This window comes from Aphis gossypii, chromosome 1, assembly GCF_020184175.1.
Source record: "Aphis gossypii isolate Hap1 chromosome 1, ASM2018417v2, whole genome shotgun sequence".
Taxonomy (NCBI): Eukaryota; Metazoa; Arthropoda; class Insecta; order Hemiptera; family Aphididae; genus Aphis; species Aphis gossypii.
The window spans coordinates 15718311-15737110 of record NC_065530.1 but is presented as its reverse complement, the minus strand read 5'-3'; the positions used below and the strand labels follow the sequence as shown (position 1 = coordinate 15737110).

General features: G+C 25.2%; 2 protein-coding genes across 3 annotated transcripts; both read left to right on the top strand.

Annotated features, from left to right (window-relative positions):
- Positions 1-53: 53 nt before the first annotated feature.
- On the top strand, positions 54-2481 carry LOC126549876 (60S ribosomal protein L8). Of its 2 annotated transcripts, none has more exons than XM_050200271.1 (6): positions 54-212; positions 568-713; positions 997-1138; positions 1208-1426; positions 2078-2280; positions 2348-2481. In XM_050200271.1, exons 2-6 carry the CDS (start codon positions 576-578, stop codon positions 2420-2422), a joined length of 777 nt encoding a protein of 258 aa, XP_050056228.1. In that variant the 5' UTR covers positions 54-212; positions 568-575; the 3' UTR covers positions 2423-2481. The 2 variants fall into 2 exon arrangements, with proteins under 2 accessions (XP_050056228.1, XP_050056232.1); XM_050200275.1 differs by lacking the exon at positions 54-212 and adding an exon at positions 413-431.
- Positions 2482-3758: 1277 nt separating this feature from the next.
- On the top strand, positions 3759-14409 carry LOC114126258 (dynein axonemal assembly factor 6). The gene is made up of 3 exons (XM_027990153.2): positions 3759-3985; positions 9729-9973; positions 14085-14409. Exons 1-3 carry the CDS (start codon positions 3880-3882, stop codon positions 14340-14342), a joined length of 609 nt encoding a protein of 202 aa, XP_027845954.2. The 5' UTR covers positions 3759-3879; the 3' UTR covers positions 14343-14409.
- Positions 14410-18800: the final 4391 nt, after the last annotated feature.

Sequence of the window (18800 nt, the reverse complement as noted above, 5' to 3'; positions counted from 1 at the left end):
TCTTAAGATTTAAATTTTAATCAGTTAAAATTAAGGTTTTAATTTAATTAGTTATAAATTTAATAGATTTTTCTAAACGGTCAACGGTTGGCTACTCTGCATCTTGTGGTACGCATCACGTCCGTGTGCGTCCGCACTGATTACAATGTTTTTTTGATTTCACGAGTCTTTCCTACGTGAAACAGTTCCTTGAGTAGTTCATCTTGTAAATCGTAAGTAAAATTTTTATCCTTAATTATCTAACCAATCCCAATTTGACAGACAGATATTCTTCTTAGGTTCGTTTTTAGTTCTTACTGTGATTTAAGTATATTGATGTCCCTAGCGTTAAAACACATCAACCGGTGTTCGTATTTGGTGTGAAGTGGTACCTTCCCAGGTTTTTTAACATTCATAGTCCTATGTTAAGTGTCGTGCTTTAATTTTAAATTGTAAGTTTTTTTTGACAATTAAACTTCACGTATTTTCCTATTTTGTTTTCATACCTAAGCTGACTGTCTGGATTGTGGATTCTACTTATAATTTTTGAACAACAGAAAAGATTATATTTGTACATTTATATTCCAGATATCATAATGGGTAGGGTTATTCGTGCTCAGAGGAAAGGTGCTGGAAGCGTTTTCCGTTCCCACACTAAACACCGCAAAGGAGCCCCTAAACTCAGGAATTTGGACTACTCAGAAAAATATGGTTACATCAAAGGTGTTGTTAAGGTAACTATTTTTAAGCTAATTTTATTATTATTATTATAATGCAGTTAAATATTTATAAAGTTCTTCCATCGTTATTTCAAACAATACTTAAATTATAAATATACCTAATTAATTTGTGTCTCTATTATATTATAACATTCATCCATGAAATATATAATTATATGCTTGCTTTAAAGGATATAAATAAGTAATATTTATATCTTATCTTAAATTTACTTAAACTTGATCATGTTTTTATTTAATATTAAAGTATAATGTTTGGTTTATGATTTTTGTGTTGTAGGATATTATTCACGATCCTGGTCGTGGAGCTCCTTTAGCTGTTGTTCACTTCAGAGATCCATACAAATATAAGACGAGAAAAGAATTATTCATTGCTCCTGAAGGTGTATACACTGGTCAATTTTTGTACTGTGGAAAGAAAGGTACAATATTGTAAATCTAAATAAACATTGTTTATATGTTTCTTTGACATTCTTTAATTTTTTTTTTAGCTAAATTGAACATTGGTAATGTTATGCCTATTGGAGTAATGCCTGAAGGTACCATTATCTGTAATTTGGAAGAAAAAACTGGTGACCGTGGTCGTTTAGCTCGTGCTTCTGGTAATTATGCTACTGTTGTTGCTCACAATCCAGATTCCAAAAGGACAAGGGTTAAGTTACCATCTGGTGCCAAAAAAGTTATTCCATCCAACAACCGTGCCATGATTGGTATGTATTATTGAATTTGTTATATAAACAATATTTTAATTGACTTTTTCCACTGAGATTAAGTATCGTTACATTAATAATACAATCTATTATAATAATTATATATTTGCTTTATTACTACAATCTCAATTTACAACTTACTGTTAATACATGTTTTTTACTGTACTATATAATCTGAACATGCAAAGAATAATTTATCGCTTATTTAACTTACCAATATGATCTGGTAGTCATTTTGGAGGGCCAATAGTATTAAGCTAATGTGCAAGAGCAGTTCACTTAAATGAATTCTAAATAGTTTCATGTATATTAAATTATTAGATTGGTATTTTTTTTTTTTTTTTTTTGGTACATTTATTAAAATCTATGATGTTTTAGACATTTGAAACCTGAAAATATTCAGTGAAGTCAACATTATGTACTGAGATTATTTTGTTTTAAAATTATTAAGACTACTGACATGAATCTATGATGTTGAAATTAATAGACATTTGAAACCTGATTTTCTTTTAATGAAGTAATATTGTAACTGAGATTCAATTAATTAATTTAAACATGAAAATTGACTGATATTTAATATATAATGTATAATTATAGATAAATTGAGTTAAAAAAAAATATATATCAATAACTATAATTTATATTTTAAAGGTCTGGTTTCTGGTGGTGGACGTATTGACAAGCCCATGTTGAAGGCTGGACGTGCATACCACAAATATAAGGCTAAGCGTAATTGCTGGCCTAAAGTGCGTGGTGTTGCTATGAACCCTGTTGAGCATCCTCATGGAGGTGGTAATCATCAACATATTGGTAAAGCTTCCACAGTTAAGAGAGGAACCAGTGCCGGAAGAAAGGTAAATGAAATGATTGTGTTTTGTTTTTTTTTCTATAATTACTAATTATTTTCCATCCAAATTTTAGGTTGGTCTCATTGCCGCTAGGAGAACTGGTAGAATTCGTGGAGGTAAAGTGGTCACCAAGAAGGGTGATGATTAATCTGTTCATTGTCGTGTTTGTATTTAATTTTACAAATAAAAAAAAACAAAACCAACAAAGTGGTTTATTGATTTTTTCCTTGTATAGTTTAATGATTTATAATTTGATTTGGTTACCTTTTTGTCTATAACATATTTTAACTCCTTGATGAAAAACATATAATGTGTCTTTTTACAATTATTACAAACTAATATATTTAAAATGAAAAAAGAGTGGTTGAGTGTAACATTCTGCTGTATAGTAGGTCACCATAATGTATGTATTAAATTTGAATCCAATGATTGGTATTATTGTGTATGAAAAATGATTCTGAACAGATGATTTGTCAGCATAGAATATAATTTTGAATGGTTGATGGAAAAGGTGGTTTATGTTTTAATGGCCTGAATATACTAGAATTTAAATTCTTTTATAACTATTGTAAGCCAAACTTGTGGGAAATCTTGTATTAAATTTTCAACTCGTAAGCTATTTATACAAAAAAAATTATGAATTATACCAACTTTTGCAAATATTCATGATTTTGACGAGTTTATCATAATTAAAATTTTAACCACTAACTGCAATTAATTTAAATATTATGATTACTGTTGCTAAACCATCTATTTATTTTAAGAAAGGCCAAATACATAAAATTTGATTTGTAATTATTATTAATTGCTGTAATCAAGGATTTTCATTTTATGAATTAAAGGTACGTGTGTTTAATATAACTTAAAAAATGTGCGTTTTCTTCATTATTAAATAAAAAAAAAAGTGACTTTAAAATATTTTAGTCATTTTCTACATTTTAGTAAAAAATAATCAGATCTGTACTATAAATAATATATTATAGTTAAGAAGTTGATTTTTTAATTACACTTGCTAACCTCGTGTACTGGTGCACTTCGTTGTCCGTATAAAATACCAATTCTATTGTATGATTCTACCTGATTTGTTTGTTATTTAATATTCGGTTTAACGGTGTTCTAAACTGAAATTTTCATTGACCATTCTTAAATAAATGCTACACCACTTTAAAATACGAATTTTGTAAAATGCTTTTTTATTGCAGACTAAATTGTACCGTATAAATTGTAAGCCTCGTTACAACCTGTTAATAAACAGAACTCTTGCACTAGGGCCTTCAAACACGTAGTTGTGGCCCTGAAATCTAAATGAATTTCGTTTTTTCTTACTTTTGCCCATTTTTGGATGCATGGATTACTGGGTATTTAGGTAAGTATTGATTATAATCTTAATAGCTTTAGGGTTATTAACTTAGGTACTATCATTTTTGTGTTTGAATACGCATGCATTTAAATTTTAAACCATGGCAACGATTATTAAACAATAAACAACTTTTTAGTAGATATCTGCTCATGTAAAATCATAAGTTGTATTAATACCATTGTAAATTACCTTATTAAATAATTGTATTTATTAGTGTATTGATTCTAAGATCATATTAAGCTAAAATGGATTATATTGATTTAAAAAAATTGAGTGAAATGTTGAATCCACCAACTGCAAATTCTTCGGACAGCGAAGACGATCTTCCAAAATCATCTTTAGTGCAGATTTGTAAGTTCTTTTATATTATACCTATCTACTTATTATTTTAATTTTTTTTAATTACCTATCTTTGCGTATGTATATAACACATTATAGTATCTCATTTACGTCATATGTGTAGACACTTACATTAACAGCTCCTATTATCTAAATTTTCGTAAAAATTAAAGAATATAAGTTCACTCTGATAGGTAGGTAACCAAGGTACCTGCTACCTATTGTGACTTAGAGGTACCAATATAAATACAACCATATAAACATCTACATAAATTATTTTCAGTTTGGCTGGAAATTCAAAAAAATAAAGGGGATAAGTTATATTTCCAAAGTCTTATCAATGTAATTTTTATACTTTTTTTCCTATAAATATTTTATAAGATAAATTATAGGTTAGGTTCTATTATCTATCTAGCAATAGAATGCACCGTGAGCCGACCAAAATCGGTTTTTTTGCACATCCTTAAACGACACCCTGCCAATGGGGAACTGGTTTCGATAGCCGGGTGATGCGCAGAATCGGTGTGTTCTCTCGCTGGACTAAGTAAGTATAGATTAAATTTTATATTTGTGATCATATGATTAAGAATTAAAGCACATCACAAATTCACAACACTTACTTTTTTTTTTTCAATTTTAAGATTATTGGTGTATTATTGTAGTCAATACAATGAAAAACGTTATGGTAAAAATATGAAGTAAAAAATAGATTATTCAATGAGATAAGTAATGAAAGTTAATGAGCCGCATGACGTCATTTAGCCGACGACTGAGCAGCCGCCTATGTTTTATGTGTAAAAGTAGTTTGATTTACACAATGATTTTAATAACTTAAAACAGTATTTCTCAATTTTTTTTTTCATAAGCCTAAAGTATATTTATGTGCTTTAAAATTGAATATATCTTGTTGGCTGTTGCATACATATTATGAATTGTAATTTAGTAAATTTATTAATTCACAACCCGCGTCGTATTGCCACACAAACCAAATTTTACGGAATTTACGATATTAGTTTTATCTACTATGAAAAAACTAAAAAATATAATAACAAAATTATAATCACACCAGTGTCATATATACAATAAAAACATTATAAAATAAAATATATTATAATATAGGTAATATAAAATATTATATTTAACGATTAAAATCGTTTCGTTAATCTTGACACTTTTGCACGTAAAACATACGCCACTATTCCGACTTTGGCTCTATGACGTCATGTGCAAATTTTCAAACTCCTGTATCTCGTTGAATAATTAGTACTTATTTAAGTGTGAAATCCTGGTCATATTTCTTAGATAATGGCATACTTTAAATCTAAACAAACTTGTTTTTTGTGTTATGATGTTAAAATTAATAATTTGTAGGCTATATTCATTAAGTATTAATTATCAAATCACAAAATATTTTTTCTTGTATTAAAAGGTAGGTATTTAGTTATAAATTATTAAGTATTTGTAGATGTATAGGTAGATAATTCAATAAATTATATTTAAAAATAGGAACCTATTAGGTGACTCTATTAGACCTATTAGAGCTACTGTCAACTAATAATATTCTACAAACAAATTCAGTATTGCTACTAGCTCTCAAATGGAAATAACGCCATGTTACTTGTAGAATTTATTATAGAATTCTTCAATGGTCGTTGTTTAAAAACTTAAATAAAAGTTACTATAATTTAGTGTAGCGATCATGTCATCATCTGATAAAGATATCGATGACGTTTACTTGTTTTAATAGCATTTACGAAGAAAAATAAAAAAACAAAAATATTGGATTAATATTAACCCAGTGATGTTTAAATGTGAAATATGGTGCAAATGTATAGGTACGCAGATGAATTTATTCTTCATAGTGGGAGGTTCAAAAGCTGTTATAAAAATAGCCCAGGTACCTACTTTTAAAAAAACTTTTGAATTTAATTGAATCGAGTACCTATTACAAAACAAGATATCAATATTATAGAGCGAGATTATAAAAGCAAAATAAAAAATTATTAATAACTCTTAGGTAATAATAAAATGATTATATTCATTTTAATTAAAATGAATTTACAGACTGTTCACTATGAAGTTAATACTGTACTGCTGTCGGATTATTATTAATTCGTGCGAAATCTATCTTCTAAATGCATATTACCCAACTGATGCAATGTTCCAGGTGGTTCAGAACTCTGTGCGAATAAAAATTTCTGGAGCAACTGGAAAAGGATTGTTGAACATATGAAATATCTAGTGGTCTGTGTAGACCAATCATCAACATTTCAAACACTAGTTTCAAGTGTTCTTTCTAAGTTGCCTTTTCTAATAATCTGTCATTGTAGATACAGCAATCAGTCGATAAAAAGTTTTTGTAAAAATCAAGAAAGATATTACTTTTGTTGGTCTAAGAATCTTTTTTTGAAGTGACAACCAATTATAAGCACTTATCAATCTCATCTGTCAATGTTTTCATAGCAGGTTTTTTTTGTAGTATTCGGAGCAGTAAATTTAATTTGTGACACATATCTTTATGTTTTTTTTTTTAAAAACTCTAACATTTTTTTACTAAATTCATACTTCACATTTGAGGATCGATTTTCATAAAAAAATTTTTTATTATTGAATAACTATAATTATTAAAAACATATAGGGCGTGTGGGCCTAAAAATAAATTCTAATTTGATCGAATTTGAAATTGTCCGTGATCGACCGTTTGGCTGCCCCTGCTTTATTGTCTAGACTCAGGATGGGTAACTGGTGGCTCGTGCTATATTTCCAAATTATATTATAAAATTTTAAAGTTTATCATATATACTCTATCTTATTGATATAATAATTGTTATCTGGTATTGAACATCATTAAATGTCTAAATTCCATAATAAAGTACATATACACGTATATATAGGTATACGGGAAAATGCTCGCCCGTGTATATATATTATATACATATAACTTTTAACCATAACTGTTTGTACCGATCTATATCAGTTACTAAGTTTCTTCGTATCATTCGTGTCGTGCTGTCGTTGAATTTATTATTTTTGTGTCTTTGTAGTGCTTAATAATGTCCGCAAAAAAAACTTAAAATTGATGATGAAAATAGAAGTTTTAATTCCTAATGGGAGAATGACTATTTATTTATTATTAACAAAATAAATGCTAATTAAAATGATGTATATTTTGAATGACCTTTTTTTTTTTTGCTTTTTATGCTCTGGACTGCTAAATTTTAATTTTTTAAAAATTGGTCCTCTAGTTACTTTGAATTGCCCATATTTGCTATATAATATCATCGTTGTACTATGTGAAATATTTCTTATGTGCGAAATTAGTCAAAATAAAATTTTGGAATAGTAACTGTAAACTTTTTAAAATTATTTTCAGAAATAATAAATCAATTAATTAAAAATATTTTATATAATATCTATACATTTTAATGAATAATCTGCATTTATAAATGTTCCCATAAAAAAAAATATCTTATATAATGAGTTAAGATTTGTACTTCATTAGGTACATAATTTTATTGAAACCGGGATGGTATGTCACGGATTACGGCTGATAAACAAACACTGCGCATTAATATTTATGATATTATATCTGATATTTGATGATAAGTTTGTAAATAATTGTACAAATTTAGTTTTTAGCATAAAATATTATTTTTGTTATGCATTTCAATTTAAAAGTTATAAAAAGTATTTTTTATAATTGTGACAATTATTAGACATCTAGATAATACTTATATTTTGTTATGGCTAAGGTGGCTAAGATCGATAAATAAAACTTAATTTTTTTTTGTGGAGGGAAGGGAGGTAGCTTAGCACTTAGTCTGGTGCATTGGCATATATTGACGCGTCTAATGATTCATCCGTATGTTCATGAATCTATTATTGGCGCACATGCATTTTTATTTGTTAATAACTGCATAACTTATTTCAATATTAAATTAGAGAAATTAGATAATCGCTTTACTTTATAGTAAGAGTCGAGTTTATTTCATAAATGAGTGGACGATGTAATGGATAGTTAAATTGTAATTCAATGAGAAATCACTGAGTACCATGAAAAACGATTTTGAGCAAATAATATTATGGTCTACTGTTTTGTAACCTAAGTCCAAGGTTAAGTACCAAATAGTTATTTTAATGCTTACCTTTAATACCGTTAATAATATTATAGTTTAAACACACTTTTGTATTTTTCGATTATTTTAATAGGTTAGTTATAATAATTTTCAATTTATCTACGGGATTAAATAAGCATTTTTTTTTTTTACTAAAAAAAGTATCTGGACAAAAAATAAATAAATAAAAAAACATATCAATATAAAATCAATATATTGTTTATCGTTATGACTTCAGTAGGCAATTTTCTAAACGTGTGTGTGTAACGTGTAAGTAGCCGTATAGATATGTCATATGTAGTAAGTATAATCGTTTATGAGTGACATATTGTGTTATCTACATTTCTCTCGAAATAGCGGATTACCGTGTTACACACATATTTTAATGAATTACATGAAAATAAATTATTTTATTAAAAGTACTAATGCTTTGCCAATTATATTAACTAAGATTTTATTCGGTTAAATTTCTGAAAAGTGTTTGAATTCTTCATTCTTACATTAAATTTTTTCACATTATCGAGATTTTAAAATATCATTTTGATGGGTTTAATAATTTAATTTTAATAAAGTGGAAAACTCGGTCACAAACTTAACAAATTCAAATATATTTTTAGAAGTTTAATCTGATAAATAGAATATTTGATATAGGTAATTGGTATTAGATAGGTAGGTCTATTTTGTTATATGACACTGACGGAATCGTTTCATATTAAATTCTTAAATATTATTACCATTAGTAAAATACTATTAGTTAGATAATTTGGTTTAAAACACAATTAATTTTAACAGAATACTAGTAGTAACTATTTCAAATACATATTATATAATATGCGTGTGCAATGTGTATAATGAAAATGTTAGCCCTGTAAAATTTTCCTTCATGTATACAAATTAAAATGTACAATAAGCATTATTATGATAAGGTTATTGGAAATATTTTATTGTTATATGAATAGATTACTTTCTTCTTATTAAAACATTTAAAACAGTAATAGTTACATGTCAGTAAATTTGAATTTTGCAGTAACCTGCTCTAGGTGTTTTTTAAATTTTCGAAAATATTAGATCAAATAATGTTTCATGTTTTAGATTCTGAACGGAGTGATGAATGTATTGATTTTACAATGATTTGTGTTTTTTTTTTGTTTTGGTGTCTGTGTTCCCCATAACTTGTCGCAACAATGTTTCAACTTTGGGGTTGTTTCCGGTGAAAAATTGAATATTCTTGGTGCGTTATAAAGCTTAAAACATTTTCAAAAAAATAAGGAAAAACAACAACAAAGTAACAGAAAAACGGCAATATTTACGCAAAACCAGTTTTTGACAAAATCAATTTTTTTACATAGTTGTAACACTTAACAAAAATGAATAATTATAAATACTTGAAATTTTCACAAAATATTTATGTTAGCTTTATCTATAGTGTATAGTGTATACACAATTAGATTTTAAAAATGTTGGGTTATTATAAACCACTGAACATTTCGATTTTTCGAAGTATATTTTTTGAAATGTCGATAAAAAAATGTTGACAAAAAAACTTGAAAATTTAATACAAGTTTTCTTTTTAGTTGTTCTTATTGTAGTTTATTTTTATTTTTCTGTTATATTTTAACTATGTTTTATAATTTAAATAGGTAAGTCAAAAACAGGAAAAGACACAAAAATCTTAACAAACGAATCTATAAAAAAGACTGAGAATGAAAATAAAAAAAAAATAGAATTTATAGAGTCGGAAGAAGAAAAAGCTAAAAACATATGGCAAGAAGAAGAGATCGTAGCTGCTCCAGAAGCGATTGACGTCATCTCAGATACTAGAGTTAGACCTGAATATGATGTCAAGTATCAACAATATGTCGGAACAGAAGATGCATTTTTACAAGTAAACTAAATTAAATATAACGTTACTTATTTATTTAATTATATTAACATCACTGAAGTTAGTCCCACCCACACGTTCGATCGACTCCAAACAGGTCTTAATGTTTTGCATATTAATTGCAAATAATAATTGCAAATTGGGTTTCGGAATTTACAAATCACTACAGAGACTGAAAATCAAATTTTTAGTTTGATGGGGCTAATTTCACTCCTCTGAGTAAGCACACCCACATTGTGCTATCGACTCCAGCCAGTTCCAATATTTTGCAACTAGTTTGTAACAATTTGCTACATCACCAATTTCCCGGAAACCCCATTTTCTTGTTGGGGGTGCCAACTTCACGCAGCATCCCCACTTAAAGATATTTACTTCAAACTAGTGCCTACCTTTTGTAATTGATTTGTAACAAACTACAATAACAAATTTTGAAATTTTTATTTCATCCCACCTAAGAGTGAAGCTCCCTTCACTCTTAGTGGCATATTTAAGGAGTGACGAGGAGACAGATCATCTTAGAGCCTTCATAATTATATACTCGTACATATAAATGTTTAAAATTGCTTAAAATATGTATATCGATCCCAAGAAAAATTCCTGATTCCGCCACTAGCCATTATTATGTTCTATGCTGACGTCTTCAAACTACCAAATACATATTTAAATTTTGACAAAAAAAAAAAAAAAAAAAATAAAACCTAACTAGTACCAATTATAATTTATAATAATTCACAACACTAAAAAATAAATTCGTTACATATTTTTTTATATAAGAAACCTCTAACGAATATTAAAAAAAAATATTTACAATTTTTTTATAGATATTTCAAGTTCAAATGTTGACGATATTGTACTTATGTGGCTATGTTATTTTAAAACAAAAAAATTTCAATTTTAGTATTCTTTGTAATTCAAAATATGTTATTATTCTAAGACACTTGAAATTTTTATTGATATAACGTTTTTCATTATTTAGTTTACCCAATTTAATTTTCTAAGCATTTGGATTATATTTCATCTATTCGTATATAGTGGCAAAAAGTGGGCATTACTTTGAAGTTGATTTCTTTAGGTAGGGATGCTGCGTGAAATTAGCCATATAAAATTAAAATTTTGATTTGCGGTTTTAGTAGTGGTTTGCAAATTCCAAAATCCAATTTGAAATTATTTGTAATTAATTTGCAAAACATTGAAACCTGTTTGGAGTCGATTGAACGAATTGGTGGGGCTAACTTTATTAACGTCGCAACTTCGCAGTTCCAGAGATTTACATTAGGTCCTAGAGGTGACCATTAATTAATTGTTTTTTGAGGTCAGGACGTCTATTCTTTTTAATATTTATTCCAATCTACGGAATACTATGACCATTGTTTAAATATAATCTAACGATGTAACATCCATTTATTTTTATTCGACCCATATAGCATGACGTTATGCATATAATTAATAATATATTGTTAATACTATGGATATATAGGTACTATAGAGAAATAAACAATTACTAATTACATTTGGTGGCTGTAGCTGTAATGATGGTTCTATATAAAAAGAGTTCTAAATATAATATTTTTTTCATTGAACCTAGATTATGCTTGTTAATATAATAAATACCTAACAATTAACAATTTAAAAATAGTATATAACCTATTTCAGATTAATCATATATTCTTTGCTTCGATTGTTCGTATAATTTTCCAGCCAATTTTTATCATAAGCAGAGTGTTGATAATCAGGGATGGTTTTAGAGGCTTGGTTGGTAGGAGCTAAATCACATTCATAATATGTAATATCATATTATAGTATATTTTATATTATTATAGCCTATTTATATTTCATAGTATAGGTAATATCAACCATATTATCCCTTACTTTAAACTTGTATGTGTTTATAATAGTTGATTTTATAATAATGTTTTATTGTAAATTTGTTTTTAACAATACATAATATTTTGGAAATATGGAATAAGTCACATTTGCTGATATGCGTAATAGATATAATAATACATTATTATAAAGTCCATCAAAATAAATATATTTTAAAAATTATGTAAGCAATAGTTATTCTTCAATAATGAAACAAGATAAAAATAATAGTATACTTGCGTACCTATTGTTTATTGTATCATGACTAATAAAATATTTATAAATTTATATATATATTTATTTAATGTAACCTGTGCTTTTAAAATAGGTTTTGCGTATTTTAGGCTTATATTTTAATATATTATTAATATTATTAGTTAAACATAACTAAAATAATTTATATAATAATATCACCTCAAAATTACTTTAAAAAAAAAGAAAAATAATTTGAGGTAAACGCTATTTAAGTTATACATCATACGTTATACGTATTATATAAATATATATAAATGACATTTTTATATTAATTTAATATTTATAATTATAATAATATTTGCAAGTATTTTGTATTGATGGGATTTTGAAGTAAAGTAAATAGCAAAAAACTGTAAAAAATCTTTTTAAAAAAACACCTATAAAAAAAATGTTATTTTATTTTGATATATTTAGAATTAAAATTATATGTAAAGAATTTATATATAGAATTACATTTTTTAATATAATTAGAAAATAAAAAAAATAAACCATAAAATAAAAATTTTATTATCTTATATCTAACATTATTTTGGCAAAAAACTAATTAAATATTAATAATTGAATGCTTATGTTTGATTTAATTTTATTATTATAGCTTATAAATAATTATAGAATTTGATTGATTTTGTTATTATTTTAATCTAATTATTATTTAACATTTTTTAATCAAAATTATGAATGTTCTAATTGAATGAATATGTCTCTCCAAAAGATAACTAAATCTATTGTTTTTATACTAAGTATAGTATAATATTATTATGCAAATAAAAAATGAGTGCAAAAATAGAGTTATTTTGTTTTAAGTTTAAAAAAATATATTAATATAAGTAGATTTTACATTCACTTAAGTATTTAGTAAAATATCTTAAGTATATTTAAAAAACTTTGGTTAAATGTTATATTTGATGTACATTTTTATAATCCTACAACCATTGTAGGTTCAAGTTTGTTAACTAAAATATTAATTAAATATAATATTAATGTTTATTTAATTACGTTTTTAATTTATCAAATTGTTTATTTGAAACGTTAAGATAGAAAATACAAGCAAATTAACGTAATAATTAATAATGAATTTATTCACAGTTTTTACTACTTATGTTTACTTACGTTTAATCATGTTTATCATAATATGACTATTTTCCTATTTGTTTTTATTATTATGTCAATCCATGTTAAGTTTCTAATTATAATTAATAGTCTAGAATTATGTTTTTATATTGTGTATGGTATTTGACAATGTGGATAAATGGTGGTATATTTAAATTATCTTCATCATGGTATTATGTTTTTATTAATATTTATTATGCAAGATCACGACTGTAGAATAAAATATTGTATATTTTAATGTTTAATTAGTTTAAAATTAATTTTTGAAATCTACGAGTTATTTAATTGGTGTAATTAAATGCGACATTAGTTACATTTTCTTTTGTCAATTCTATTATTTAACTTGTAGAATTATTTTTTGTTTTTTTTCATTCTCTATATTTTTCTGTTGATATTTTTCTATAACTATACAGTTTTTTCTCAATTCTTCTGAGTATTCGTTTCTGTTATTCCTCTGGTCGTATGATTTAACATAAATAATACACTATTAAAATATAAAATATAATCATTTATATTTTAAAACATCTAGATCGATTGTATCTGTATTTGTATTTTATTACAAACCATCTATATACCTAGCTAATGTTTTAATTTTAAAATTGTAATAAAAGTAAAGGCAATCATATTTTAAACATAAAGTCATAATATAATATAATTTATTGTAACTAAATAATATGTGAATTACGTGTTGATAAATTAATATTTTCTATGCTAATAATATTTGAAATTTAAAACTAAATGTGTAAAATTTAATATATATATATATTATATTAATGCGTTATGAATACGAATTAAATTTTAAATGTCTTATAGCTTGATAATTTCATGTTTTGCTTATTTTACTAAAACCATGTTATATTAAATAAAACATTTGTAATTTTTTTAGATGGGTCTAAAGACTCCATTGACTTCCAGTTGTGAAGCGATGGTGATTGAAGTGAAAATGCCTGGAGACCGTATGCCCGGCATTTGTACAGATATAACGGACGACGCGGTTGATATCCGCAGTCCTAAATATAGATTACACGTGCCTTTTCCACATAATGTGCATAAACAGATGTCGAAGGCTTTGTGGAATTCTTCAACCAATATTCTTACAGTAACTGTGTTTTTAAAACGTGAATACGATGATATCAACTTTTGATATGTAGCGATAAAATGTCTTACTTATTTATAAATAAATAATTTATAATATTATTATCCATTGATAATTGATATCCAGTTTTGTGTCATATTGAATTGTATTTTTTAGTTTTTCTAATGTTAAATTTTGTACATTTATTCATACAAATCTGTATTTTTAAATTATAATAGAGCACTTTCGTACCTACAATTATGTGTGTTAGTACTAATGAAGTCAGTTGTACATGATTCTTTTAGACAGGATCATTTGTCACATATAGTGTTGGCATTAAGTGATCAATGGCTTGAGTCGATCAAGCTACATTATTGCTCATTATATCAATGTATGCACCACAAGTGTCTATAAAATCTATGTACCTTTACTATTTATAGTGATGCGCCAATTTGAAGGCAATCACCGAATGTTTAAAAATTCATCTTATTTACGTTTTATACACTTATGGGAATCAGGTATGTGTTTAGGTGATCATAGGAAATTTTTTTCGTATATTAAATCATTTTATAGAGATATTTAACTTTAAATTTTTTCTATTACAAATCATGGAACTTTGTTTGAAAACTCTTCTTCTTATTCGTCTCATTACTATGTATCAATCATGAAATAACGAACTGAAAACTCCGTGTCCTGAGGATTGTAATGATATTTTTATACATAAATATATTAATAATATATATAATAATAAATAATAATATAATAATTTATTTATAAATACATAAATATGCGTTTATTTTTCTTTGTTTTAATAAAATTATTCAGTATAGCATAATATGCACAACATTTAAGATTTATTAATCCTGGTCGTGTGGGGGAGGGGATCGGTGGGATGGCAAATTTTGAATACATCTTTGTAAATATCAATATATATATATACATTTTATCACTTTAATAATAATGTTATGATGGTCACTGAATATTTTAATTATTATTTACTATTTTTTTATGAATCCTTAATTATTGTTTTAATAACAAAAATTAATTAAAATTTTATTTAACTTTTAGTAATGAATACATAATATATAAATATAAAAAAAAATATGTATAAATATATAATTACTTAATGTATATTAGAAATTCCCAAACTTTTTTCCTAGGTGCTTTTTTTTGAACAAAATTCAGCCAAGTGCCTAGCTGTAAATACCTACTATAAAATATAGGAAAAAAAATTCTATATATTTAAAATTATTTATTATGAGCCGTAGACTACGGTGCCTTAGAAAGTGCTAGCGATTCCCCTAGTGTACGGTTTGAGAACTGCTGATGTATATTTTATGTATATATTTATATATAACTATCAAAAGTCTAGGCTCATGAATAAGAAATACAACCATATCGGCGTAACTTAACATTTTATAAGTTATTATCTTGTCTAGACGTATATTTGAGTTCTTAATTTTTTTCGACTGACAAAGCATAAAGTTATCATATATTGACAAATTGACACGTTCTAAAATAAAATATAAAGTAGAAGCTTATTTTATATGTGATCCACGATTTTTCAGTCACCCTAGATATTATGTTTGTATATAAATAAGAATATAGCTTACTATATTACCATTTTCATTCAAATAAGTGTATATACGTATCATGTACAGTTTTGGCATCATCAATATTATACCGTATCGTTTAATTAATATGATCATCGTTTAAATTATACCCTCTTATATTTTCGAATATATCAAGGTGAAGTGTTTGCGTTATTGATGTGAAAATATATAATCTACTGTTTTTGCTTCAAAAACAATAATATATTGCGTATATAATTTGAATTGTTACTAACATCAATGTGTTTGGTCTTGTAGATATTTTGTAGATCTTTTTTTGTTGCAGAAGGGTTCAATTAGTAAATTACATAAATAGTTTTTTATTCATCCTGGAAAGTTAACTTTTCATCTGCAATATACATATAGCCTGCATATTGGTAACTATAATGGTAATAAAATGTAAAAACTTATTAGTTATTGTTATTATAGTATGTCTTAAATTATTAAACAACGTTTGGAAAAGTGTATTTATAATTTTTATAATATATGTATTTAAATTATATTAATTTAGATAGATGTTAGGAAAAATATTTATTATAATATAACCGTTAATAAACGGTTTGACGATTTTAATAAATTTAAATTTCCATTACACACCCTAATTTTTTATACTCATTATTTATATCCAACGACTCCTCTATTTTCTCCAAATTATAAACTACTGCTGAATTTATAATTATTATAAGTGACGTATAATCTGTTCTATTTTAGTATTAATTTTCTTATTATGTTATTCTTCTGTTTCATACCTCTGCATTGAATTTACTGTTTAGTATACTATTATAGATAGTATATATTATATTATACTATTATTTTTTAAATTATTATTACGTAAAAGTCGTTCAACCATTTCATGTTATGTTTTTTACTTTGTATACAATAACAATTTTAAATTAATGATAATTGATTTAACTAGATTTAGACATCTAGTTATTAGCATATCACCATTGTGATAATTTTTTCGACTACTCTTAATAATTTTTTTTTTTTTAATAATATTTCAATCACACGGCGTCCTGGGTAGGTTATTTCGCTACACCACTGTCATAGGTGCATTTATCCATTATATTATTATATTATAATATTCTCATAACAACTAAAGACTAGATTTTACATACTATTATAATAGGTCATAGCGCATGTACTTATTTTTACAAGCAATTAAATGCTGAAACTGTTTTTCTTCAATCAAATTTTAATAATGAATATAAAAAATTTTTATTTTTCATATTTTTGTATTATATTAATTCATGTATAGTTATATTTCCTATATATAGTTTTTGAGTATATTTTAAAAATACAATAATAAAAAATATTATAGACATGAATAACCACATTTTCCAGTCTTCTGATAAAATTGTTTTTGAAAATCCTAGATAAGAATTCACGGTTCAAATGGGTATTGTATCACTATTAGCAATAATTTTATTATTAATTTATGTGATTTATAATCATTTATAACACAATAACATTTTTAAAGTAGAATAGAATGTTAGTTTTTTAATTTCATACGTTTATGGACTTTACGGACCAAGAGAAAAAAATGATCTATTTTATAGAAACAATAATATAAAATATATAAATACACATTTTTTCAAATAAAAGTATACAAAAAATATCTTTAATTTTATATTTAATCGAGTAGGTACCTTATACAAGTTATAATTGATAACATAAACAAAAATTAATAATCGCAGACGCCGATTTTTATAACTCTTTTTATAGGTACACGTTTTTTAGGGAGCTTGTTTCGATTTGAGTGTTATTAACCAATAAATATATATTATATCACTGTTTACTTATCAACGATACCTAGACAATATCAACGATGTAGTCATAAGCATGTTTTTCATAGGAATTTTTCAAAGTTTTATGAATTTTTACTACTAGAAAGAACCATAAAACCCTGAAGAAGTAAAATCTTAAATACGTTACTGGTTTTTACTGATAATGTTGAATAAAACTTATGAAACTTTTTAGGATTAGTCGGATAAACTTATATAAAAAAAATATTAGTGATAAAATTATAAAATAAAAAAGAATGAGCTTTAGGTTTTTTTCAATGTAACTTAAATTTTTAAACTTCTAATGATAACCATCATCTATTCTATTATAAGTGGAATATGTACACTTATGAATTATATAATAATGAATTTATATAATTTTTTTCAAGAGTATTTAAATAACCATACTACTATATTATTAATATTATTTCTGATAATCGTATGTTGAAATTCATTGTATAGGATAAAAATCCATGTTTAACTATTATAATTCTCAGTATAACCTACAAGAAAACAAAAATTTTTTATTGACTTTATATCGTGTTATACATCTTATAATAATAGTGGGTTTACTAAATATAATCTTTGAGTAATACGAGTATATAAAATACTGACCTTTGATGGTTTTAAATATTGTACTTCTATAAATCGTTTACAGAATTATTATTGCACATGTAAAACTATTTCACAACAAATGTCTTTATTAATTAATAGAAATATCAAATAAATGATAACGATTTAAAATAAACACTAACCAATATTAAGAAAATTGTGTGTTTTAAACTAACTACCATGATAGTAATATATTATTAAACTCAAAAATTGATTTTGAGCTTAGCAAGTGTTCAACTTTATTTCTAAGGATTTATATAATTTATTTTCATAAGTAATACAGTAAGTATAGTATAATACGATATATTGTAAAATTTTTTTTCCCTAATCTAATCGTTATCAACTTAAAATTAAAATATATATTATACCATTATAATACCATGTAGTGTAAAAAAAAAAAAAAATTAAAAAAATTAATAAATTATTAATCCCTTAAATTACTTATTTTTCTCAATTATATTTTTAGAAATCACGCCGTAAGTTGAAGATTGAAGTTTTTTCACCTTTTTTATAGTAGGTGA

Bases quoted from the DNA above. Each gene is read 5' to 3' on its own strand.
- LOC126549876 (XM_050200271.1), top strand. From the start codon at position 576: ATGGGTAGGGTTATTCGTGCTCAGAGGAAAGGTGCTGGAAGCGTTTTC. The intron at 1,139-1,207 runs GTACAATATTGT...TTTTTTTTTTAG, and splicing joins TTTGTACTGTGGAAAGAAAG to CTAAATTGAACATTGGTAAT. The intron at 2,281-2,347 runs GTAAATGAAATG...TCCAAATTTTAG, and splicing joins GAACCAGTGCCGGAAGAAAG to GTTGGTCTCATTGCCGCTAG.
- LOC114126258 (XM_027990153.2), top strand. From the start codon at position 3,880: ATGGATTATATTGATTTAAAAAAATTGAGTGAAATGTTGAATCCACCA. The intron at 3,986-9,728 runs GTAAGTTCTTTT...TAATTTAAATAG, and splicing joins ATCATCTTTAGTGCAGATTT to GTAAGTCAAAAACAGGAAAA. The intron at 9,974-14,084 runs GTAAACTAAATT...TAATTTTTTTAG, and splicing joins CAGAAGATGCATTTTTACAA to ATGGGTCTAAAGACTCCATT.